Source organism: Zonotrichia albicollis, chromosome W, assembly GCF_047830755.1.
Source record: "Zonotrichia albicollis isolate bZonAlb1 chromosome W, bZonAlb1.hap1, whole genome shotgun sequence".
In the NCBI taxonomy this organism is placed as follows: domain Eukaryota; kingdom Metazoa; phylum Chordata; class Aves; order Passeriformes; family Passerellidae; genus Zonotrichia; species Zonotrichia albicollis.
In genome coordinates, this window is record NC_133859.1 from 22,781,286 (window position 1) to 22,807,998 (window position 26,713).

A 26,713-nucleotide genomic window follows, 5' to 3' on the forward strand; every position below is an offset into this window, starting at 1 on the left:
TTGGGTATTTGGGAAAGGTTCTTCACCCAGAGGGTGGTTGGGCTCCCCAGAGAAGTGGTCACAGCACCAAGCCTGCCAGAGTTCAAGAAGTGTTTGGACAATGCTCTCAGGCACATGGTATGATTCTTGGGGTGTCCTGTGCAGGGCCAGGACATGGACTTGATCCTGATAGGTCCCTTCCAACTCAAGATATTCTATTGTTCTATGATTAACATAACATTCTTTATTCAATGCCAAGATAATATAGTATGTGGTTATGAACGCATTTAACTTCTCATTGCTAAAGTGTCTTAACAAACTTGCTTTCCTATCCTAGGGAACTATCCCTGCCTTAGACTACATCAGTTATCTACTAATTCATAAGTCATAAGGGAGCCTGTTACTTTAGCATGATGGCTTGAGGATTATAATAATCATTTTGCTTATTAAACAGGCACTTTTTTACACCTACATTTCCAACCTTATCTTGATACACTACTTTGTGTATGGAAAGGTAGCTGTTCCAACATATCTGTAAAAGTTTATTCTAGTGAATTAATTATGTTTCATATAATATAAACAGGGAGGAAGACTTATTATACAGCTCTGTTTAGCAAGGAAGATTTGCGTGCTTACCTCTAATTGTGGGACTGCAGCCACAGTGCATAAGGTTAAACTCCATAGTAAGCTGCAAGGCGCTCTTTTAATGGAAGAGGAAACTGGTCAGAGAAACGCCTCCAATTCTCATCCCCAACTTGATTTTTAAATCCATGAAGAATCTACAAATGAGAGGGGGGAGGGAAATCAAGATAATCATTAAGCAGTAGATACACCATCATTATTTACTAGCAGCATATGCAGTAAGCCATAAACTGCTGGATTCTGCATCTGTCCATTTGAATTTCTCAGCTTAATATTTAAATGTTACTAAGAGAAAAAGGAAGTCCAGGAAACTTCCTAGCCTGGTTCAGCTTTTGGACTACTATTCATTGCTTGTCCTCCATGTGAGTGGCAATGAAGTCACAAAGCGTAGTTCGAGGGTGACCAAAAGAGACTTTAAACCCTTGGGATGGTTAGTGAGGGAAGCAGGAGCACAGGTTATTTTTTCCTCTGTTCTTCTAGGTGCAGGCAGTAACATGGAAAAAAGCGGATGCACCCTGGCTACTAATGCATGGCTCCGTGACTGGTGTTACTGCAAAAATTTTGGTTTCTTTGATACTGGGATGGCCTACATGGCACCGGGCTTGCTGGATTCAGATGAGATTCATCTTTCTCAAAGGAGGAAGAGGGTCTTGGGTCAAGAGCTAGCAGAGCTTATTGACAGGGCTTTAACCTAGATATGATGGGGGAGGGGGACATCATCAGGTTTAACAGTGATAAGGTGTGGGATGGCATGCCATCTCACTCATAGTAGATAGATGCCGGAGCCAGGAAGAGATGCCCAGAGCCTGAAGAAGGATCAAAGGTCAGCAGGAGAGAACCTGAAGGGCAGCACAAAGGAATTCCAGCCACTCCAGACAGAAAGTCAGCTTCATCTGGGGCCCAACATAAATGCCTCTATGCCAATGCATGCAGCATGGGCAACAAACAGGAGGAGAAAGACTATAATCTTATTGGCATCCCAGAGACATGGTGGGATGATTCCTATGACTGGAGTGCTGGAATGGAAGGATACAGTCTCTTTAGGAAGGATAGCCCAGGGGAGATGAAGAGGGTGTCTTGCCCTCTATGTCAATGACCATCGAGAGTGCATGGAGCTCTGCCTGGGGATGGATGAGGAGTTGACTGAGAACTTGTGAGTCAGGATTAAAGGGAGGGCAAGGACAAGTGACATTATAGTGGAGGGTCTGCTACAGGCCACTCAACCAGGAAGACTGAGTTGATGAGGTTTCTGCAGACAGATAGGAGTGGTCTCACGTTCACAAGTCCTGGTTCTCATGGGGGACTTCAACCACCCTGACATCTGTTGGAGGGATGACACAGCAGGGCACAGGCAATCCATAAGGTTCCTGGAATGTGCTGATGACAACTTCCTTCTCCAAGTGAAAGAGGAGTCCATGAGTAGAGGTGCTATGCTGGACCTTGTTCTCGCCAACAAGGAGGTGTTGGGGAATGTGAACCTCAAGGGTAGCCTTGGCTGCAGTGACCATGGAATGGTGGAGTTCAAGACCCTTGAGGCAGCAAGGAGGGTGGACAACAAGCTCACTGCCCTGGATTTCAGGAGAGCTGACTTTGGCCTCTTCAGGGATCTGCTTGATAGAGTGTTGTGGGATAGAGCCCTGGAGGGAAGAGGGTCCCAAGAGAGCTGGATGATATTCAAGGATTGTCTCCTCCAGACCCAAGAGCAACGTATTCTAACAGAGGAAATGAGGGAAGAACACCTGTGTGGATGAACAAGGAGCTCCTGGACAAACTTAAACACAAACAGGTAGCTTACACAGGATGGAAGCAGGGAAAGGTAGCCTGGGAGGAATACAGAGAGATTGTCCAAACAGTCAGGGATGAGGTTAGGATAGCTAAAGCCCTGATAGAATTAAACCTGGCACAGGACATTAAGGGTAAGAAAAAAAGCTTCTTTAGGTACATCAGATATAAAGGAAAAACCAGGGAAAATGTGGGTCCTCTCAGGAAGGATATGGGAGACCTGTTTACCCAGGACATGGAGAAGGCTGAGGTACTCAATGACTTTTTTGCCTCAGTCTTCACCAACAAGTGTTCCAGATACACTGTTCAAGTTGCAAAAGATGAAAGCAGGGACTGAGACCGGGTTTGAAACCATTTAGGGTACCTGAAGGTGCACAAGTCCATGGGATCTGACAAGATACATCGTCTGGTCCTGAGGGAACTGGCCAAGGATATCCATCATATTTAAGAAGTCATGGCAGTCCAGTGAAGTTTCCTCTGACTGGAAAAGGGGACACATAAACCCCATTTTTAAAAAGGGAAATAAGGAAGTCCCAGGGAACTACAGGCCAGTCAGCCTCACCGCAGTGCCAGGCAGGGTCATGGAGCAGATCCTCCTGGAAACTATGCTAAAGCACATGATAAACAAGGTGGTGATTGCTGAAAGCCACCATGGCTTCACCAAAGGCAAAACAAGCCTAAAAAACTTGATGGCCTTATATGATGAGGTTACGGTAGTGGTGGATGAGGGAAGAGCAACTGACATCATCTACCTGGACTTGTGCAAAGCATTTGACACTGTTCCGCATGACGTCTTGGGCTCTGAACTGAAGAGATGTGGATTTGATGGGTGGACCACTCAGTGGATAAGGAATTGGCTGGATGATCACACTCAAATTATGGTCAACAGCTCAATGTCCAAGTGGAAACCAGTGACAAGTGCTGTCCTCAGGAGTCAGTGTTGGGACCAGCACTGTTTAACATCTGTGTCAGTGACATGGACAGTGGAATTGAGTGCACTTTCAGTGAGTTTGTCAATGACACCGAGCTGTGTGGTGGGGTAGACACACTGGAGGGAAGGGATGGCATCCAGAGGGACCTGGAGAGGCTTGAGAGGTGGGTCTGTGTGAACCTCATGAAATTCAACAAGTCCAAGTCCGATTGCCCATGGGAATCACATAAGGTTTAATAAGAACAAGTGCTGGTGCTGCACCTGGGTCAGGTCAACCCCTGGTATCAACACAGGCTGGGGGATGAACAGATTGAGAGCAGCCCTGCTAAGAAGGACTTGGGGGTGCTTTTCGATGAGAGGCTGGACATGAGCTGGCAATGTGTGCTTGCAGCACAGAAAGCAAATTGTATTCTGGGCTACATTAAGAGGTGTGAAAAGCAGGTCAAGGGTAGGGATTCTGCCCCTCTGCTCTGGTGAGACCCCACGTGGAGTATTGCATCCAACTCTGGGGTCCCCGGCACAGGAAGGACATGGATCTGTTGGAGCAAGTTCAGAGGAGGCCATCAGGATGATGAGAGGGATGGAGCACCTCTACTACAAAGATGTGCTGAGAGAGTTGGGGTTGTTCAGCCTGAAAAACAGAAGGCTTTTTGGTGACCTAATTACAGCGTTCTGGTACCTGAAGAAAGATGGAGAGGGACTTCATAGAAGTTGTGTTTATGGACAAAAAGCATGACATGACTCAGCAATATGCACTTGCAGCCCAGATACACACTGTATCCTGGGCTACATCCAGAGCAGCATGGCCAACAGATGGAGAGAGGGGATTCTCCCCTTCTACTCCGCTCTCCTGAGACCCCACCTGAGTATTGCATGTAGCTCTGGGGTCCTCAACACAAGAAAGATGTCTACCTGTTAGAGTGAGTCCAGAGGAAGCCACTAAGCTGATCAGAGGGCTGGAGGCCCTCTTCTATGAAGACAGGCTGAGAGAGTTGGGGTTGTTCAGCCTGGAGAAGTGAAGGCTTCAAGGAGACCTTAGAGCACCTTCCAGTACCTAAAGGGGGCTTATAAGAGCTGGGGAGGGACTTTTCACAAGGGCATGGAGTGATAGGACAAGGGGGAATGACTTCAAATTGAAAGAGGGCAGGTTTAGATTAGATGCAATGATGGTGGTGAGACACTGGAACAGGTTGCCCAGAGAGGCTGAGAACTCCTTATCCCTGGAGGTGTTCAAGGCCAGGTTGGATGGAGCACTGAGCAACCTGGTCTAGTGAAAGGTGTTTCTAGCAGTGGCGGTGGATTGGAACTAGATGATCTTAAAGGTCCCTTCCAACACCAACCTTTTTGTGATTCTATGATTCTAATGTCTTTCTTAAAGGAAAAACCCCCAGCATTTCAGTTAAGGGTGACATATACAATATCACTACGCACATAGATTAGCATAAAGTATATAATTATATATTTTATATAAATTTAAATATACATATGTGTGTGTATGTAGTTTTAATGACTATGGTGACAGCCTAGAGTGAGGCTGAACATTTTGTCAATTGATACTGTTTATATGTTAAGATGACTGCGTTCACATTCATCTTTTTAAACCTATAATATATTCTGGGAGGAAAGCTGAGCCAGAGCCACCGCCACCATTTGACAGAATGAATGTCTGTCAATTTCTTGCAAAAAACAAAAGTATCCTGTGAGAGCTGTGTTTTTTTCCATGAAACCTGTAGAAAAACTGTTACTAAAAAGGAAGCTATTAAAATATTTTGTGTTTTGAAAGAACAGAGATCCACAATATAAGACGGGGAAAAAAATCAAATCTACAGGTTTCAGTCTGGACCCTCCAATGTAATAAATTAACTGAAAGCTACAAAAATTGAATGACACTGTCAAAAAGGTCTTAGTATTTTAGCTCCTCTTAATAGAAAATAATGCAGTTTCTAATATTTTGGTTTGTTTTTCTTTTCTAAACTCAAAGGTACATAATTGTGGAACAGTCTATCATGAAAATATCCTCACAAAAAAGGCAATGTCAAAGTTAAAGCTCATGATACTGAGTTCACCCTCAACACAACTTTCTCAAGCAGAGCTGTTTTTAAACAGCATGTAGCAACAATATTACAGTGTCAAAAGTTAATTTACTGCTTTTCTCCCTGAAAGAGACCTTCCACAGACAGATTCACCTCTCTTTCCTAACCCAAAGAGTCTGATTTGGCAGCTGCCAAGAAGCTACCAAAAAAATTCGAAGAATGTTCAGGTACAACAAAAGGAGCGCTTTTAAAAAAATATCTTACAGGACAATTTTAGCAATTGAGCTTCAGTTACAGTATTCAGATGTCTTGCTTTTCTAAAACATGATACAATTAGGGTATATAAGAGATCTCAACACTGGCAGATCATGCACCTTTGCTCTTGGAAGGAGTATTTTCTCTCTTAGCTCTAGTGCTCCAAAACCAACAAACCAACCAATCCATTGAGACAGAGTAGAGATCCATTCTGAATTAGGTGAAGTGTCTAGAAGAGGTGAAAAGTCTGTGAGGCCAAAGCTGAAGGAAAAACTCGCATGCCGAGACAGCAAGGAGACAGAGAAAGAAAAACAGAAAAGACCACGAGGTGAATTTGCTCCCGACCTAGGAATTCCTTTGATAAAGAAGAACTGGCGATAAATGTCACTCAGGATGAATATGTATGAACCTATTGTGAAACTGTATGCATATGCATTTGGAAGGGGGATAAAAGGAGACCTGAGATCTTCAGGGGTACGCATGCCTTTTGAGGAGAATTTTCTCTGCATGCGTCTGGCCATAAATAAACATACCGAGCATTACAACTTTTATAAAGTTGTGAGGTTTCTTCTTTTCTCCGCAAAACATTTTGGCGAGCCAGGCAGGAGTTCTCTGTCCCTGCGGGGGCAGGGGGGATAGACGGACCTCCAAGGCGCGCCCTAGGATTTTTTTCTTGGTGGGGCTCCGCTCGTCTCGCTTGCCACCTGCGAAGACAGACAACGACCTGCTGGCTTGCAGAGGAAGATACGGTATGTACTGAGGGGCCCACGGGGGAGGGAAAGGAGAGCAAGGGAGTAAACCACCCAGAGACGTCTGGGTATAGCTGATGGAGCAGCTGTATTAGAGACAGGGTTCGTCGTTCTGATAGAGCGACACCGCTAGTGGCTCTGGGGGTGAGCCGGGTGAACCCATGTATGTGTGTATTGGGGGTTCATTGTTCTGATAGAGCAGAACTGGTGAGCCCGTGTGTTTTGTTTGGGTGTGTGTGAGATGTCCGGACACTGTGTCGCTGTATGGTCAATACATTGTGTGGTCAGTGCACTGTATCTCTAATCGTGCAAGTGTTTAAGTGTATGGTATATAAAAGAGAGTAAATCTACAGTGCCCTACAGTGTGGGGGGGTGAGTACTACCCATGTTTGAAGCAGCCGAGTGAGGCCTGAGGCACCGGCTGCAGCAGGCTGCGGGGGCAGGGAGAGAAATGCCCCGCGGAGAAGCGAGTGGAGGAATGTCAGTGATGATATTTATTGTGTTTAAATGTAGTGATTTGCATAGATTTGGTACATTTTAACCATGAGTATGAGCTCAGAGAGTTCCTTTGCCTTGGATGTTTGGACTTGATCTCTAGACTGTGTGCTGTTATTTTGATTGTATCCAGGAAAAATTGATGTGAGTAAATGCCGAATTATGGTATGCTGTGTTGAGTTGAGAAAAGTGAGCACTTTGAGTGATATGCCCTTTCCCAGTGATTTTGTGTGGTGATTTTCTTCTGCTGCATTGTGGTAATTTGATTCTCAGATTGTATAGTGGTGTTTGTGGAGACTTTAGGATTTTGTTGCAACAAGAGTAGCATTTTACACAGGAGAACTATAGTACGGTGATTTATGCTTAACTATGATAAAGCGAGTTAAAGGAATTCCAAGAATTCTCCCCCTCACAGCAATTCAAGCCTTGGCTCTAGTGAATTTGAGATAAAAGGGGTGTGTGTGTCTGTGGGCATATCAGAGTTTCGGCTGTGACAAGTACAGCCTGTTTTTGCAAGGCAGTAAAACAAGTGTAAGTAGACACAGTGCTTAATTTTGTAAAACAGAGGTTAGATATACGAGATGAATTAGTTAATGAGACTTCAGCTGGTACCATAGCAAGTCTGGACTGAGAATAGTCTGCTGTAGGGATTTGAAATTTTCTGTAACAAACAGAAGAGCCTGCCTTTGTGGGCGATTTCGGGGAGCCTTTGGTGCATCAAGAGGCTGGCACGCTGCATGAGGTGACAGTGGCTGTCCCCTGGGCACAGGGACAGCTCTGGCTGCCCTGTCTCCCCAGGGAACACGGGAATGACCTGTGGGCAAAAGCTGGATGTGCAGGTATTATTGCAGTGCAGTGTTTGTGAGAAACACAAGTTCTAATAAGCGTCAGGGCACATGCCCCGAGTGCAAGTTAGAGGTTTCTGATCAAGCGGATTCAGAACCTAAGGTCTTAGAGCTTGTGTGTGGGAAGCACATCTGGTACCTGCCAACTGGAGCTGTGTGTATGTAGGAGGAAAAGTGAGAAACTACTGTGAAGGTCTGTGAAAAGAGGTTTGAGTGGAAGCGAGATAGGGCAGGGAGAAAGAGGTAATGAGAACTGACCAGAGCAAAGAGGTTCCAAAATTAGCCCCTTTTGGGAGGGGCTCACTGGGAGAAGGCTGCCAGTAGGAGCAGCTCAGAAAATAAAAAGATTTATAATACTTCATTGCAGTTAGTACTGTTTTAAAATAGGAAGATAAATGGGATGGGGTTTCTGTATGCTGAAATGTCTTTTTGTTTTAAGAAATCACCCAGAATGGCAAAGAGACTGTGAGAACAGACCGCCCTCTGGTCTTGGCCCTTGAAAAGGAGAACAAGGCAAAGAGGAAGTAAATCAAACGTTTTGTTCAGCATACAGCATAAGATAGCAATGTATGAAGTCAAACAAAGATTATCACGCTGAAATGCAAAGCAATCACAGTTCGCAAAATGAATACATATGATTTGTTAAGGTCCCAAGGTAAGGGAGGGAGGATAAAGATGACCTCCCCAAAAGGGAAGAATTTTAGTCGATACAAGAGCCATATATTCAGTTTTAAATAAAGCTTTAGTACCTGTGGAGAATGTTTATGTTGTAGTGTGGGGAACAACTGAACAACTGGCCAGTCAGAGAAGGCATACTTTTGCAAACCTTTAAAGTAACATGTGTACTATGTGTACCTAAAAGCTTTTGTACAATTTGCTCAATTTGCTAAACATTCTCAAATGAGAAAGGTTACTCTGGAGGCAAATGATATAAAGAGGTTAGGCTTAACATTAACAGACACCGAAATTAAAGACATTAGTAAGGAGATATTAGAATAAGAAAATAAGTGTTTTCAAGGGTATGGGCCTCTGCTGTACCAGGGAGAGTGAAAGATGCCCCCCATGGTAATCAAGCTTAATGAAAGAACACAACTAGTGAGAACTGAGTAGTACCCTCAAAAGGAAGATAAGGAAGGAATCAGCCCAATAACTGATAGTGAGACAGAGTAAGGATCCATCCTGAATTAGGTGAAGTGTCTGGGAGAGGTGAAGGGTCTGTGGAGCTAAAGCTGAAGGAGAGGCCACGTTCCAGAGACAGCAAGGAGACAGAGAAAGAAAAACAGAAAAACCACGAGGTCAATCTGCCCCCGACCTAGGAATTCCTCCGATAAAGAAGAATTAGTGCTAAGTGTCATGCAAGATGAATATGTATGAACTTATTGTGAAACCGTATGCATATGCATTTGGAAGAGGGATAAAAGGAGGTCTGAAATCTTCAGGGGTACGCATGCCCTTTTGGGGAGGCTTGCGTCCAGTGCGCGTCGTAATAAAAGCATACCGAGCTTTACAACTTTTATAAAGTTGTGAGGTTTCTTCTTTTCTCTGCAAAACATTTTGGCGAGCCAGCCAGAACTTCTCTGTCCCCACGGGGGCAGGGGGGATAGACGGACCTCCATGGCGCGCCCCAGGATTTTTTCCTGGTGGGGCTCCGCTTGTCTCAACTTGCCACCTGCGAGGACAGACAACGACCCGCTGGCCTGCGGAGGAGAATACGGTCCGTACTATGGGGCCCCAGGGGGGGAGGAAGGAGAGAAAGGGAGCAAATCACCCAGAGACGTCTGGGTTCATGGGTTCAGCTGATAGAGCAGCTGTATTAGAGATGGGATTCAGCTGATAGAGCAGCTGTATTAGAGACGGAGTTCATCGTTCTGATTGAGCAGACCGCTAGCGGCTTTGGGGGTAAGCCGGGTGAACCCGTGTATGTGTGTATTGGGAATTCATAGTTCTGATAGAGCAGAACTGGTGAGCCCGTGTGTGTTTTGTTTGTGTGTGTGATGTCCGGACACTGTGTTGCAGTATGGTTAATGTGTGTGGCCAGTGCACTGTGTTTGTGATCGTGCAGGTGATAAGTGTATGGTGTATAAAAGAGAGTAAATCTACAGTGCCCTACAGTGCAGGGGGGTCAGTACTCCCCGTGTTTGAAGCAGCCAAGTGAGGTCAGAGGCGCCGGCTGCAGCAGGCTGCGGGGGCAGGGAGAGAAGTGCCCTGCGGAAAAGCGAGTGGAGGAATGTCAGTGATGGTATTTATCGTGTTTGAATGTAGTGATTTGTGTAGATTTGGTACATTTTAACCATGAGTATGAGCTCAGAGAGTTGCTTTGCCTTGGATGTTTGGACTTGATCTCTAGACTGTGTGCTGTTATTTTGATTGTGTCCAGGAAAAATTGATTTGAGTAAATGCTGAATTATGGTATGCTGTGTTGTGTTGAGAAAAGTGAGCACTTTGAGAAATATGCCCTTTCCCAGTGATTTTGTGTGGTGATTTTCTTTCGCTGCGTTGTGGTAATTTGATTCTCAGATTGTATAGGGGTGTTTATGGAGATTTTAAGATTTTGTTGCAACAAGAGTAGCATTTTACATAGGAGAACTATAGTACGATGATTTATGTTTAACTTCGATAAAGCGAGTTAAAGGAATTCCAAGAATTCTCCCCCTCATAGTAATTCAAGCCTTGGCTCTAGTGAATTTGAGATAAGGGGGAGGGAAAAAAGAGAGTGCGTGTGTCTGTGGGCATATCAGAGTTTCGGCTGTGACTAGCACAGCCTTTTTGCAAAGCAGCAAAACAAGTGTAAGTAGACACAGTGCTTAATTAGATTGTGCAAGAAGAGAACTAGAAAAGACTGATATTTTGTAAAACAGAGTTTATATAGAAGAGGTGAATGAGATGAATTAGTTAATGAGACTTATGAGATTTATGAGACTTCAGTTGGTACTGCAGTAAGTCTTTACTGGAAACAATCTGCTGTAGGGATTTAAAGTTCTCTGTAACAAACAGAATAGCCTGCCTTTGTGAGCAATTTCGGGGAGCCTTTGGTACATCAAGAGGCTAGCAGGCTGTGTGAGGTGACAGTGGCTGCGCCCTGGGCACAGGGACAGCTCTGGCTGCCCTGTCTCCCCAGGGAACACGGGAATGGCCTGTGGGCATGTCCTGGGTTGACTATATGATGCTTTTATCCCCAATTGTCTCATTCTGTTTATGTTGAATAATAATAAGTTTTGTACCTTTAAGAGTGTTACAGAGAGTGAAGGGGGAGAGAGAAGAAGCGCGCAGTTTGTTTTCAGACACTGCACTCACTCCTCCACATTCCGGCTCCTGACTGTGTTGTCTGCGGACAGACAGCGGGACAGAGAGCTCTTCTTTTGCTTTTTAGTTAGTGTTAGCTAGCTGGGGCAAAGAAGTTCCCTGGACTGTTTTTTTTTTCCCTTTTCTTTGGACCTCTTGGAACTGCTCTGGACTGAACACCCAGGAGAGCACCGGCAGCTGCAGCTGTGGCCCACTGGGCCGGCCCTGGCCTGCAACAATTCCAGCACTGAGAGACTGATCAGAGACTGAGTGAGCTGCTGCTTGAACCCGGGGTTTTCTCAGTTTGTCATCTCTTTTAGAGTGGCAAGGGGTCTCATTGTTTTGATACTGTTTTGGTCTTATTGTTTAATAAACAGGGTTTTTTTTTTTTCCACCTTTCTCCAAGGAGGTATTTTTCTTTCCTCCCGGACCAGTTGGGGGGAGGGGCCGATTGGATCTGCTTTTCCCACCGGAGCTCCTTTGGGGGGATTCTTCCCCAAATTTGCTCTAAACCTGGACAGGGCAAAAGCTGGATGTGCAGGTATTATTGCAGTGTGGTGTTTATGAGAAACACTGGTATTGCTGTTTTGCTGTTCCAATAAGTGTCAGGGTACACGCCCCAAGTGTAAATTAAAGGTTTCTGGTCAAGCGGATTCAGAACCTAAGGTCTTAGAGCTTGTGTGTGGGAATCACATCTGATACCTGCCACCTGGAGCTGTGTGTATGTAGGAGGAAAACTGAGGAACTACTGTGAAGGTCTGTAAAAAGGTTCAAATGGCAGCGAGATAGGGCAAGGAGAAATAAATAATGAGAACTGACCAGAGCAAACAGGTTCCTAAATTAGCCCCTTTTAGGAGGGGCTCACTGGGAGGAGGTTGCCAGTAAGAGCAGCTCAGAAAATAAAAAGATTTATAGTGCTTCATTGCTGTTAGTACTGTTTTATAATAGGAAGATAAATGAGATAGTTTTTGTATGCTGAAATGTCTTTTGTTTTAAGAAATCACCCAGAATGACAAAGAGACTGTGAGATCAGACCGCTCTCTGGTCTTGGCCCTTGAAAAAGAAAACAAGGCAAAGAAAAAGCAAATCAAACATGTTGTTCAGCATGCAGCATAAGATAGCAACGTATGAAATCAGGCAAGGATTATCATGCTGAAATGCAAAGCAATCACAGTTCGCAAAATGAGTACATATGATTTGTTAAAGGCTTCCTCCCAAGGTAAGGGAGGAGGGGTAAAGGTGACCTTCCCAAAAGGGAAGAATTTTTGTCGGCACAAGGGTCATGTGTTCAGTTTTAAATAAAGCTTTAGTACCTGTGGAGAATGTTTATGTTGTAGTGTGGGGAATGAACAACAGGCCAGTCAGAGAAGGCATACTTTTGCAAACCTTTACGGTAACATGTGTACTATGTGTACCTAAAAGCTTTTGTACAATTCACTCAATTTGCTAAACATTCTCAAATGAGAAAGGTTACTCTGGAAGCAAATAATATAAAGATGTTAGGCTTAACATTAACAGACACTGAAATTAAGAAAGACATTAGTAAGGAGATATTAGAATAAGTAAATAAGTGTTTTCAAGGGTATGGGCCTCTGCTGCACCAGGGAGAGTGAAAGATGTTCCCCCATGGGATGCTCCCCCATCAAGCCTAATGAAAGAACACAACCAGTGAGAACTGAGTAGTACCCTCAAAAAGAAGGTAAAGAAGGAATCAGTCCAATAACTGATAGTACTGGATTAAGGGCTGTCAATAAGATAACACAGAATTTGTACCCTGTGGTAGCAAATCCATAGACCTTACTAACTTGTTTAACACCTGAGCTAACCTGGTTCACTGTTTTAGGCCTAAGAGATGCCTTCTTTTGCCTCACTATCCACGAAGCCAGCCAGAACATTTTTGCATTCAAACACAAGCTCACATAGTCCATGTGCCTGAAGGCTTCAAAATTCTCCACTCCGAGTGGAGAACAGCTTGCAAGGACCCAGAGTCCCAGGAAGCTCCACAAGAGGAAAGGAGGCTGTTGCAGTACATAGATGATCTTCTAGTAGCCACTCGGACGAGGGAAGCAAGAGAAGCCTGGACGGTAAGCCTTTTGAATTTCCTAGGACTCCAAGGACGCAGAGTCTCAAAGAAAAAGGCACAGGTAGTGAAACAGAAAGTAATCTACCTAGAGTAAAAAGTGAGTGCTGAGCAGCAGACTTTAAGGCAGGGAAGCCCTATGCCAAACCCTGAACCCCAGACAACGAAAGAACTCCAAACCTTCTTAAGCATGGCAGTGTAGTGCAAGCTGTGAGTTCATAATTATAGACTGTTCGCTAGACCCCTCTATGCTCTTATTGCCAATGAGAACTGAGATCTCCAGTGGACAAGAGACACCACACGGGCCTTTCACCAGCTAGAGAGTCCCCTCATGACGGCTCCAGCTTTGAAACTTCCAGATGTAAGTAAAGCATTCTTTCTATTTTTCCATGCAAGGAATTGCCCTGGGAATATTGGCTCAAGACTTAGGTCCATACCGGAGAGCAGTTGTTTACTTCTCTAAGCAACTAGATGCAACAGCTGAAGGATGGCCAGGTTGCCTCAGAGCTGTAGCAGCAGTTGTGCTGAACATTCAAGAGGCACACAAGTTTACCCTGGGACAAAAATGACTGTGCTAGTGTCCCACACAGTGTCTGCAGTACTGGAAGTAAAGGGTGGCCACTGGCTTTCACCAGAGAAGTTTCGGAAATACCAGGCCATCATGGTAGAGCAAGATGATGTAGAGATAGTGGTGACTAATATTGTCAACCCAGCTTCTTTTCTCAGTAGAATCAAGGAGAAGCAGTACACCACGATTGCCTAGAGACCATTGAAGCTACCTACTCCAGCCGCCCAGACCTAAAGGACACTCCTTTAGACGATGCGGAGACCTGGTTCACTGACAAGAAAGCGACATTGCAAAGTTCACAGTGACTACCTGCAGAGAGGTAATAGAGTCTAGACCCTTACCAACAGGTACCTCTGCACAGGATGCTGAGATAAATGCATAGACCCATGCCTTAGAAACAGCAAAAGGCATTCAGAGTTGTGCATGCACATGGAGCCATCTGGAAGGAGAGGGGACTGCTGACCTCACAGGGAAAGAAGAGACAATCCAGCTGCTGGAAGCAGTTCAGCTACCTGAAAAGGCATATTAAAGCACACCAGAGAGTGAGCTTAAAATTGGAAGAAAGAAATGAGCTGGCGGATGGAGAAGCAAAGAAAGCAGCAAAGGGTGAGGTACAGATTTTCCTCGAAGGTAAGCCATAATACAATAATACTAATCAAAAGAGACGTACAACTGCAAGGGGTGGGCTACCATTGAAAGAGAGCTAGTAATCCCTTCCCATTTTCGTGGTTACTAGTGAAGGAAGGGCACTAGAAAACACACTAGGGCCTAATTACTTAAAGCCTTTTATAGAGTGTGGCTCCTTTCTCAAAATTACCAAGGCTGCGAGTGATACAGAGTGCACTGGAATGAAGTGTTGACTTTGAAGTAGTAATTCCCACAGGCTTTCTAGAAAACACATCTGATTGAAACAATCGTTGTATCGTTGTCAGGAATTTATATGCCACTATCACTCAGGTGAGCTGATAATGTGATCCTTGCCTCCAGACTAACCTCAAAATACCCCCGGGCCAAAACTCGGTCAGACTGGGAGAGGCCATGGGCCTGTACAGCAGTGGCAAATCAACTTTTCAGAACTCCCAAGGAAAGGGGGGTATCAGTATTTACTGGTACTGATAGATACATTTTCAGGGTGGCCAGAAACATTCCCCACCCGAACTGTCAAAGCTCAAGAGGTGACCAGATTATTTTTACAAGAAATAATACCACGCTTCAGAGTTCCAGCCACAATATCCTCAGATAAAGAATCACCTTTCATTTCCAAAATAGTGCAACAGATTAGTAGCCATCTGGGCATAGATTAGGAACTTCACACCCCATACCGCCCCCAATCAAGCGGCCAGGGGGAGAGAATGAATCATTTGATTAAGCAGCAAATCATAAGACTGGGGCAAGAAGCTCTTCCACTAGCACTATTGCAAATTCAAACTAAACCTTTTGAGCTAAAGCAATGCTGAATCCTTTTGGAATGCCTTATAGAAGACCATAGAATACAAGGGGAATGTCCAGAATGTCCACTTACATGGTGGCATTAAGCAAACAGCTCAGAGTAATTGAGAAACTTGTGGCTGGAACTCGGAGCAGGGAGTTGGATAGCCTGGCGTTGATGTATATGTTAAGTCTCTTACAGAGAAGACTTCGGAACCACAGTGGGAGAGACCACTGCAAGTACCTCTCACCACCTTCACTGCAATCAAAATCAAGGAGCAGAATGCTGGATCCATCACTCTCGGGTGAAGAAGGCCCAGAAGCCCCTTCAGGAGTGACACTAGGAGACAATGAACTGAGACTAAAACTTATTCGGGCAAAATGAGTATATTGCGGTCGGGAGTAGCTCATACTTTAGTGTACAGAATTGTTTTGTATGGAATTATAACTGAAGTTTTAGAACTAGAGAGTACCTCTACCCAAAGCAATGCTGAATGGCCTTGGTCCCTGGCATTTAATCAGTATACTGGATCCATGGGAAAACCTTCTGAGATAAAGAAGGTTTATATTAAACATATCTACTGTAGTAATCCACGAGAATCAAGTATGTGAGGAGCAAGAATAGCAAGAACAGGAACTGTGAACACTTCAAGGAATCTGAAGAGAAGAAATCAAAGTAAAGTGCTTAGTCATCAATAGGATGGCTTATGAGAGACCAGATGTAATTAGTGTCTGAACCTCCCCTGGTGTATATGAACACCAGGAAGTCTGTGATGACCTAAGTGAATCAGACTGTTGGTGTAATTTCACCCTGATACAGCCTGTAGAAGTGACCTGCCTTTGAGCTCAAGTTACTGTCAGACTTTCATTTGAATTCAAAGTGGACACTGCACTTTTTACCACAGCGGGGCCTTGTACACCCCATACTAGTTCAGACTCTACCCAAACTCCAAACTTAGACCTAACGTAGTAAAGAATGTGACTGAACAACAGCTATTATTCAATCCAGAATGGTCTCTCAAACGTGTGGAGTTGATAATGCAAATTAACATCTCAAAAATCCAACCAGCCTGCTCCTCCTTCCTAAAAACTTCCTTTGAGGGCTGGAAACATGGTCACAAAAACAGGCATATCTCAAGAGCAGAACAAGAAAGGAAGGAGCCAGCTCTCCTGGTGCCTAGAACCAGGAACACCAAGAAATCAGTTTCCTTAAGTCATTTTCCAAGCTGGTTGGCTGAACCCCCAGGCAATGGCTGGTAAAGGGTGCTGAACTGCAGGTGGTAAACTAACCCAAGCAAGGAAGGTGATTTTCCTTATTTATAGCTATCCCTTTTCCTACTGAGATTTGGATCAGTGATTGTCCCAGTCTGAGGCAGTTGGATTCTGCTTAAAAGATTTAGAGAGAGAGACCCCTTCAGAGCTCAGCAGCAAGCCGTAAGATTTTGAGCATCACTTTTGTGCTGAGTGTTTCAAATAGCAGAAACCTGATCCCAGTTTCTTCTGAGGCACTGCAATGAATTTAGGCTCTTCTCTCAAGATTTCCCCTCCATTATCTTCTGCCCTGAACACAGTCCACAGCTTGATCTTAGCTAGGGGCAAAGTGGGTGACCAGGAGAGACATTCCTGCTTGCCACACATCTGAGAAATCAGGTGCTTTGGAGGGAGAGAGAGAGGTTAGATTCCCTGAGGTCTCTACATTTCAGAACAAACATCTGCCTCAAGTATGACCTAAACCTCTGTCAGATACACTTGTGAAGTGTGTCTGAATTTGTAGTACGGGCCCAGCACATCCCTCTGGCAGGGAGGGATGATCATGGACCGAAAGCAGTTCCTGTTCCCCATAACAAACATCTAACTGGCATATTAGGGACAAGATTAGGAGTTTTAAATGGAATTGATTCAGAAATACTGATGAATAAACTGGCCGCTGCAGCAGGTAGCCTAACAAAATTGAAGCAGCCTTTATAGTAATCTCTACTGGCATTAGGAACTAGCCAGTGACAGATTTCAAAAGTACTGCCAAAGTAAAGAAGTATGAAGAGGCCGGGGACCAAGACCACAAATTGATAGTAGAAGCACTTAGTCCAGTTCAAGATAATGTGTCTTTAGCTTTCAGTTGTATACAAGCACAGTTATGGATACAAGCAACAGCAGCTCTGATCATATAGGAAAGGAGTGAAGGTAATTTTCCAGCTGAAATTCAGAAAATTGAGTGGGATCATGCAATTGATTTTGAAAGGAAGTTTCAATCCTGGTGGACTATGGTGAATTTCACCTATGATCCTATTTCTAATGTGGCCACTGCCTTTGTGCTTACCATACATAATGCCACTGTTTATGTTATCCATCCCATCATTGCCCTAAGATTAAACCATGAAGAAACAACACTCTATCCTTCAGAACATAGAGTGTGGGCACGAAAAGATGAATGAAAAGTGGCAGATAGTAAACTTAGAATCCTGCATTACTAGAGAACAAATGGGATTCATTTGTGAAAGCAATACTGCTAATGCCCAGGATGTGTTTGGACACTGAACAGAGTATTTGTGACTTTGAAATTCATCCAGTCACTGACCAGAAAACTGTGCTCGTATATACTGGAAAAGGGCGTATGTTTGAGAACTGCTTATGCTGCTGTACAAATTGATAGCAATGATGTTATTCTGTCTAGTAGAAACCATTCTAATCTCTGTATTTGTATTTGTAATTTTGTTAAGATTATTGGGTGTGATTTTTTGTATTTTGTACCAGTAACATCCCACCAGCTGATTACAGCCAATTACACAATGTATCACAGACTACCACCTACCCCTATCGGGGCGAACCTTATATTGGTAAAACAATTAATTAAGCACCAAGACCTATTAGAAGTCTTGAAAGAAATCCGAGAAAGTGGAAAGAAAACCTTAATTACTGTCCAACATGATACAAAGGAAATAACCGGAGTTCTACAAAGAATAAAATACGGATAATCACTGGTGAGATGTGATCTTTGGGTGATCACCAACTGCAAATGGAATCTTTGATAAGTTGTGCCACCCTATTCTAGTTTTACTAATATTAGTTGGGATAAGCTTAGGATTATCTATTACATTGTTAATTTGGAACTGGAGAATACTACAACGAATGGCTGTACTAACCTCTTTATCAAACGTACATAGTGAAGCATTAAAAGACACTTATTGTCGTGGAAATTTTCCTTAAGTAAAAGAATTTACTTATTTCCTAGGAAAGGGGGGAATGAGACAGAGTAAGGATCCATCCTGAGCTAGGTGAAGTGTCTGGGAGAGGTGAAGGGTCTGTGGAGCTAAAGCTGAAGGAGAGGCTGCGTTCCAGAGACAGCAAGGCGACAGAGAAAGAAAAACAGAAAAACCACGAGGTCAATCTGCCCCCGACCTAGGAATTCCTCCGATAAAGAAGAATTAGTGCTAAGTGTCATGCAAGATGAATATGTATGAACTTATTGTGAAACTGTATGCATATGCATTTGGAAGGGGGATAAAAGGAGGTCTAAAATCTTCAGGGGTACGCATGCCCTTTTGGGGAGTCTTGCATCCGGCGCGCGTCGCAATAAAGCATACCGGGCTTTACAACTTTTACAAGTTGTGAGGTTTCTTCTTTTCTCCGCAAAACAATAGTACTGGATTAAGGGCTGTTAATAAGATGACACAGAATTTATACCCTGTGGTAGCAAATCCATATACTTTACTAACTTGTTTCACACCTGAGCTAACCTGGTTCACTGTTTTAGGCCTAAGAGATGCCTTCTTTTGCCTCCCTATCCACGAAGCCAGCCAGAAAATTTTTGCATTCAAACTCAAGCTCACATAGTCCATGTGCCTGAAGGCTTCAAAATTCCACACTTCGAGTGGAGAACAGCTTGCAAAGACCCAGAGTCCCGGGATGCTCCACAAGAGGAAAGGAGGCTGTTGCAGTACGTGGATAATCTTCTAGTAGCCACTCGGACGAGGGAAGCAAGAGAAGCCTGGACGGTAAGCCTTTTGAATTTCCTAGGACTCCAAAGATGCAGAGTCTCAAAGAAAAAGGCACAGGTAGTGAAACAGAAAGTAATCTACCTGGGGTAAGAAGTGAGTGCTGAGCAGCAGACTTTAAGGCAGGGAAGCCCTATGCCAAACCCTGAAACCCCAGACAACGAAAGAACTCTGAACCTTCTTAGGCATGGAAGGGTAGTGCCAGTTGTGGGTTTATAATTATGGACTGTTCGCCAGACACCTCTATGCTCTTATTGCCAATGGAAACTGAGATCTCCAGCGGACAAGAGACGCCACACGGGCCTTTCGCCAGCTAAAGAGTGCCCTCATGTCAGCTCCAGCTTTGAAACTTCCAGATGTAAGTAAAGCATTCTTTCTATTTTTCCCCGCAAGGAATTGCCCTGGGAATATTGGCTCAAGACTTAGGTCCATACCAGAGGGCAGTTGCTTACTTCTCCAAGCAACTAGATGCAACAGCCAAAGGATGGCCAGGTTGCCTCAGAGCTGTAGCAACAGTTGTGCTGAATATTCAAGAGGCACGCAAGTTTACCCTGGGACAAAAATGACTGTGCTAGTGTCCCACACAGTGTCTGCAGCACTGGAAGTAAAGGGTGGCCACTGGCTCTCACCACAGAGGTTTCTGAAATGCCAGGCCATCATGGTAGAGCAAGATGATGTGGAGATAGTGGTGACTAATATTGTCAACCCAGCTTCTTTGAAATCAAGGAGAAGCAGTACACCATGATTGCCTAGAGACGACTGAAGCTACCTACTCCAGCCGCCCAGACCTAAAGGACACTCCTTTAGACGATGCGGAGACCTGGTTCACTGACGGGGGCAGCTACGTTGCCAGTGGGAAGCGACATGCTGGGTATGCAGTGACCATCTACAGAGAGGTAATCGAGTCTGGACCCTTACCAACAGGGACCTCTGCACAGAAGGCTGAGATAATTGCCCTGACCCGTGCCCTGGAAAGGGCAAAAGGGAGGAGAATAACCATCTACACAGACTCGAGGTATGCATTTGGAGTCATACATGCACATGGAGCCATCTGGAAGGAGAGGGGACTGCTGACCTCACAGGGAAAGAAGAGACAATCCAGCTGCTGGAAGCAGTTCAGCTACCTGAAAAGGCATATTAAGGCACACCAGAGAGTGAGCTTAAAATTGGAGGAAAGAAATGAGCTGGCAGATGGAGAGGCAAAGAAAGCAGCAAAGGGTGAGGTGCAGATTTTCCTCGAAGGTAAGCCAGAATACAATAGTACTAATCAAAAGAGACGTACAACTGCAAGGGGTGGGACACCATTGAAAGAGAGCTAGTAATCCCTTCCCATTTTCGTGGTTACTAGTGAAGGAAGGGCACCAGAAAACACACTAGGGCCTAACTACTTAAAAGCCTTTTATAGAGTGTGGCTCCTTTCTCAAAATTACCAAGGCTGCCAGTGATACAGAGTGCATTGAAATGAAGTGTTGACTTTGAAGCAGTAATTTCCACAGACTTTCTAGAACACACATCTGATTGAAACGATCGTATCATTGTCAGGAATTTATATGCCACTATCACTCAGGTAAGCTGACAATGTGGTCCTTGCCTCCAGACTAACCCCAAAATACCCCCTGGCCGAAACTCGGTCAGACTGGGAGAGGCCATGGGCCTGTACAGCAGTGGCAAATCAACTTTTCAGAACTCCCAAGGAAAGGGGGGTATCAGTATTTACTGGTACTGATAGATACATTTTCAGGGTGGCCAGAAACATTCCCCACCAGAACTGTCAAAGCTCAAGAGGTGACCAGATTATTTTTACAAGAAATAATACCATGCTTCAAAGTTCCAGCCACGATATCCTCAGATAAAGAATCACATTTCATTTCCAAAATAGTGCAACAGATTAGTATCCACCTGGGCATAGATTAGGAACTTCACACCCCATACCGCCCCCAATCAAGTGGCCAGGTGGAGAGAATGAATCATTTGATTAAGCAGCAAATCATAAGACTGGGGCAAGAAGTTAATCTACCCTACCCCAAGCTCTTCCACTAGCACTATTGCAAATTCAAACTAAACCTTTTGAGCTAAAGGAATGCTGAATCCTTTTGGAATGCCTTATAGAAGACCATATAGAATACAAGGGGAATGCCCAGAATGTCCACCTACATGGTGGCATTAAGCAAACAGCTCAGAGTAATTGAGAAACTTGTGGCTGGAACTCGGAGCAGGGAATTAGATAGCCTGGGGATGATGTATATATTAAGTCTCTTACAGAGAAGACTTCGGAACCACAGTGGGAGAGACCACTGCAAGTACTTCTCACCACCTTCACTGCAATCAAAATCAAGGAGCAGAATGCCTGGATCCATCACTCTCGGGTGAAGAAGGCCCAGAAGCCCCTTCAGGAGTGACACCAGGAGACAATGAACTGAGACTAAAACTTATTCAGGCAAAATGAGTATACTGCGGTCGGGAGTAGCTCATACTTTAGTGTACAGAATTGTTTTGTATGGAATTATAACTGAAGTTTTAGAACTAGAGAGTACCTCTATCCAAAGCAATGCTGAATGGCCTTGGTCCCTGGCATTTAATCAGTATACTGGATCCGTGGGAAAACCCTCTGAGATAAAAGATTTAAACATATCTACTGTAGTAATCCACAAGAATCAGGTATGTGAGGAGCAAGAATAGCAAGAACAGGAACTGTGAACACTTCAAGGAATCTGAAGAGAAGAAATCAAAGTAAAGTGCTCGGTCATCAATAGGATGCCTTATGAGAGACCAGATGTAATTAGTGTCTGAACCTCCCCTGGTGTATATGAACACCAGGAAGTCTGTGATAGCCTAAGTGAATCAGACTGTTGGTGTCATTTCACCTTGATACAGCCTGTAGAAGTGACCGGCCTTTGAGCTCGAGTTGCTATCAGACTTTCATTTAAATTCAAAGCAGACACTGCACCTTTTACCACTGGAGGGCTTTATACAACCCATACTAGTTCAGACTCTACCCAAACTTTAACCCAAAGTGCATGAAATAGGCCCCTACGTAGTAAAGAATGCGAGTGAACAACAACTGTTATTCAACCCAGAATGGTCTCTCAAACGTGTGGAGTTGATAATGCAAATTAACATCTCAAAAATCCAACCAGCCTGACCATTCTTCCTAAAAACTTCCTTTGAGGGCTGGACAACATAGTTACAAAAACAGATATATCTCAGGAGCAGAACAAGAAAGGAAGGAGCCAGCTCTCTTGGTGCCTAAAACTAGGAACACCAAGAAATCAGTTTCCTTAAGTCATTTTCTAAGCTGGTTGGCTGAACACCCAGGCAGTGGCTGGTAAAGGGTGCTGAACTGCAGGTGGTGAATTAACCCAAGCAAGGAAGGTGATTTTCTTTATTTATAGCTATCCCTTTTCCTACTGAGATTTGGGTCGGTAATTGTCCCAGTCTGAGGCAGTTGGATTCTGCTTAAAAGAGGTAGAGAGAGACCCCCCTCAGAGCTCAGCAGCAGGCTGTAGGATTTTGAGCATCACTTTTGTGCTGAGAGTTTCAAGTAGCAGAAACCTGATCCCAGTTTCTTCTGAGGCACTGCAATGAATTTAGGCTCTTCTCTCAGATTTCCCCTTCATTATTTACTTGAGGCTTGGACCTGCCCTGAACACAGTCCACAGCTTGATCTTAGCTAGGGGCAAGGTGGGTGAAGTTTTGTAGACCAGGAGAGACATTCCTGCTTGCCACACATCTGGGAAATCAGGTGCTTTGGAGGGGGAAGGAGAGGTTAGATTCCCTGAGGTCTCTACATTTCAGAACAAACATCTGCTTCAAGTATGACCTAAACCTCTGTCAGATACACTTGTGAAGTGTGTCTGAATTTGCAGTGTGAGCCCAGCACATCCCTCTGGCAGGGAGGGATGGTCATGGACAGAAAGCAGTTCCTGTTCCCCATAACAAACATCTAACTGGCATATTAGGGACAAGATTAGGAGTTTTAAATGGAATTGATTCAGAAATACTGATGAATAGACTGGCCACTGCAGCAGGTAGCCTAACAAAATCGAAGCAGCCTTTATAGTAATCTCTACTGGCATTAGGAACTAGCCAGTGACAGATTTCAAAAGTACTGCCAAAGTAAAGAAGTATGAAAATGCCGGGGACCAAGACCACAAGTTAATAGTAGAAGCACTTAGTCCAGTTCAAGATAATGTGTCTTTAGCTTTCAGTTGTATACAAGCACAGTTATAGATGCAAGCAACAGCAGCTCTGATCATATGGGAAGGGGGTGAAGGTAATTTTACAGCTGAAATTCGGAAAATTGTGTGGGATCATGCAATTGATTTTGAAAGGAAGTTTCAATCCTGGTGGACTATGGTGAATTTCACCTATGATCCTGTTTCTAATGTGGCCACTGCCTTTGTGCTTACCATACATAATGCCACTGTTTATGTTCATCCAGTCACTGACCAGAAAAATGTGCTCGTATATACTGGAAAAGGGTGTATATGTCTGAGAGCTGCCTGTGCTCCTGTGCTGCTGTAAAAATTGATAGCAATGGTTTTATTCTGTCTAGTAGAAATCATTCTAATTTCTGTACTTGTAATTTTGTTAAGATTATCGGGTGTGATTTTTCGTACTTGGCCCCAGTGACATCCCACCAGCTGATTAAAGCTAACTACACGATGTATCACAGACTACCACCTACTCCTATTGGGATGAACCCTACATTAGTAAAACAATTAATTAAGCACCAAGGCCTATTGGAGATCTTAAAGGAAATCCAAGAAAGTGGAAAGAAAACCTTAATTACTGTCCAACATGATACAAAGGAGATAACCAGAGTTCTACAAAGAATAAAACAAAATATGGATCATCACTGGTGGGATGTGATCTTTGGGTGGTCACCAACTTCAAATGGAATCTTTAATAAGTTGTGCCACCCCATTGTAGTTTTACTAATATTAGTTGGGATAAGCTTAGGATTATCTACTATATTGTTAATTTGGGACTGGAGAATACTACAACGAATAGCTGTATTAACCTCTTTATCAAACATACATGGTGGAGCATTAAAAGACACTTATTGTCATGAGGGTTTTCATTAAGTAAAAGAATTTACTTATTTCCTAGGAAAGGGGGAAATGAGACAGAGTAGAGATCCATTCTGAATTAGGTGAAGTGTCTAGAAGAGGTGAAAAGTCTGTGAGGCCAAAGCTGAAGGAAAAACTCGCATGCCGAGACAGCAAGGAGACAGAGAAAGAAAAACAGAAAAGACCACGAGGTGAATTTGCTCCCGACCTAGGAATTCCTTTGATAAAGAAGAACTGGCGATAAATGTCACTCAGGATGAATATGTATGAACCTATTGTGAAACTGTATGCATATGCATTTGGAAGGGGGATAAAAGGAGACCTGAGATCTTCAGGGGTACGCATGCCTTTTGAGGAGAATTTTCTCTGCATGTGTCTGGCCATAAATAAACATACCGAGCATTACAACTTTTATAAAGTTGTGAGGTTTCTTCTTTTCTCCACAAAACACCATCCCCCCAAAACCCAAACACTATCCACTATCAAGAGAAAGACCTTGGGGGACTACAAATTTTTTCTCATTATTTCTAAAAGGCATAATTATCATTGGAAAATATGTAACTGGACTACAATAATCATGTATTCAACTAATAAAAACTCATTCCAATGAGGAAGCAATCTAAAAAAATTGTATGCCATCACTTGAAGAAAGCTTTGTCTCTGTCCTTGCTTGGCAAAAACTACAAAAAATACATTTTGAAAAGCAAGGATGTCTTTATGCCAAGCGACCGAGAAACACTGTCTACTTTGAATGCATTAGATCCCATGTGGATATCCTGGAAAGAATCTGAAAAAGAGGAGCATAGCTTATTGAAGTAAGTATTGTATGCTGAAGGAGCAGGACAGAAACATGTACTGAAACTGCTTTGGACAGCCATCACAGACAGCATCCTGGACTTTCTTTTAAGCTTGTATTTCTTGTTTCCTTATGCTGATGCTAGAATACCCAGAGCCATGCATTTCCTGACCCTGATATTCCTTTGAAGGTTCTCAGATATTTGGTCTCCTAACTAGGACACTGAGATTTTTTTTGTCTTTGATACTCAAGTCAGGATTCCAATGTTCTAGTTCATTCTGATGCACACACTTGGCATTACTTGAAGAGGAAGTGCCAATATTGGCCCACAATTCAAGTGTGTACTTAAAAATATGTTCCATTTTATCTTTAAGAGGACCATTAACTTTTGACATACATCCTTCCTAAAACTAGAGATTTCACTTTACAACATACAAGAAAAGCCTGAACAATACTGAACAATAACAGCATCTGTGCATGAAACTGAAATAAGTTTATTTTGTTCTGGTTTTTAACTGAAGACACTAGTGCATAAACACAGAATATTATTTTCTGTTTCTGTGTGTGTTTTGTTTATTTCACACAAGGCAAACATTCCTTTTGATTAAATTCTATTGACACTTTGTCTAGGAATGCATTCTTGGCTATATCTGTACATAAGTTTCTTGAAGACTTGCTTATCCAAGAGGAACTCTGAGGAGGGTTAAGCAGTCCCAAAAACTTATTTTCATCTGGAGCAAGATAAACAGATCAGGATACTACTGGAAGATTTTCCATTTTCAATTTTCTAGATATTTAAAAAAATATATATTCTTGGGGGAGATGGGTCTTAAACCACACAGATCTCATTTTCTAGAAAAGAAAAAAAAGGGGAAAAAAAGTTTTCTATGTGGTATAAAACCTCCTGTTCTTCCAAATGCAGCCAAAACATAGTAGGCTGGACATTATAAAAATATAGGTTAAAAAAAATCAGATTTTTTTAATGTTTTGTTTGACAGTTCATGACTTTGCAAGAAAGCCTTCATGACCACAAAAACAGTAAGTTTTAATAATGGAAATAAACAACAAGGAAAAAAAGGATCCAAAAATAACCACAGTTCAGATATACCGTCATACTAGAAACATTACCTTACAGAACATGTCTCGGAGATCATCTTTTGGGTTAATCCACGATGCAACAGCATCACAAAAAAAAATAAAGTCCTATAAGATTAAACAATCACATAGGTTAGGAACTTAACATTTATAGGTCCGAAAACAATGTCCAATGTTTGTTCTATGAACTATGCAGGATATCTGATCCTAACTCACAACTCTGCTTTTAGTTTTATGCCTTTATTTTCTAGTTAATTCAGACAATAATGGTAAGCTATTGTATGTTTAAGTATATGGAAATAGAAATAGCTCAGTGTAGGAATACCTTTGTTTCATAGGATTTTTTATTAAATTGAACCACAGTTAAAAACACCCCAAACCAACAAACAAACACCTCTTCCCTCCCCCATACCACACTTGTCTAACTAATCATTTCAGTACACATTATAAGTTTGAGAACCAATCATCTCAATAACAATCAACAAACTTGGGATCACACTTGCAACTTACTCTCATGTATTTTCAGTTGGGAAAAAAGCTGTTGTATTTTTTTAAGCAGAGACAGAAGTTGTTTCTGGGATACACAGAATGTGTACATGTTCAAAACTAAAGCCACCCCAAAATAACTATTTTGCTTTACCTCTGACTATACCATTAAAACATCAGTCTTAATGATTAAGTTGATAATG

General features: G+C 43.2%; 1 protein-coding gene across 7 annotated transcripts in view; it reads right to left on the reverse strand.

Annotated features, from left to right (window-relative positions):
- The window catches only part of LOC141726970 (transportin-1-like), a 183,391-nt gene that overhangs the window by 36,820 nt on the left and 119,858 nt on the right, over positions 1 to 26,713 (reverse strand). For 4 of the 7 annotated variants that reach the window (XM_074532124.1, XM_074532121.1, XM_074532122.1 and 1 more), the window contains 2 exons: positions 26,058 to 26,132; positions 616 to 758 (listed from right to left, as the gene is read on the reverse strand). In XM_074532124.1, the coding sequence (XP_074388225.1) occupies positions 651 to 758; positions 26,058 to 26,132 (183 nt within the window). In that variant the 3' untranslated portion in view covers positions 616 to 650. Of the gene's footprint in view, positions 1 to 615; positions 759 to 6,155; positions 6,327 to 26,057; positions 26,133 to 26,713 lie in introns of those variants that run through there. The other 3 variants (XR_012577926.1, XR_012577928.1, XR_012577927.1) reach the window with 3 other exon arrangements.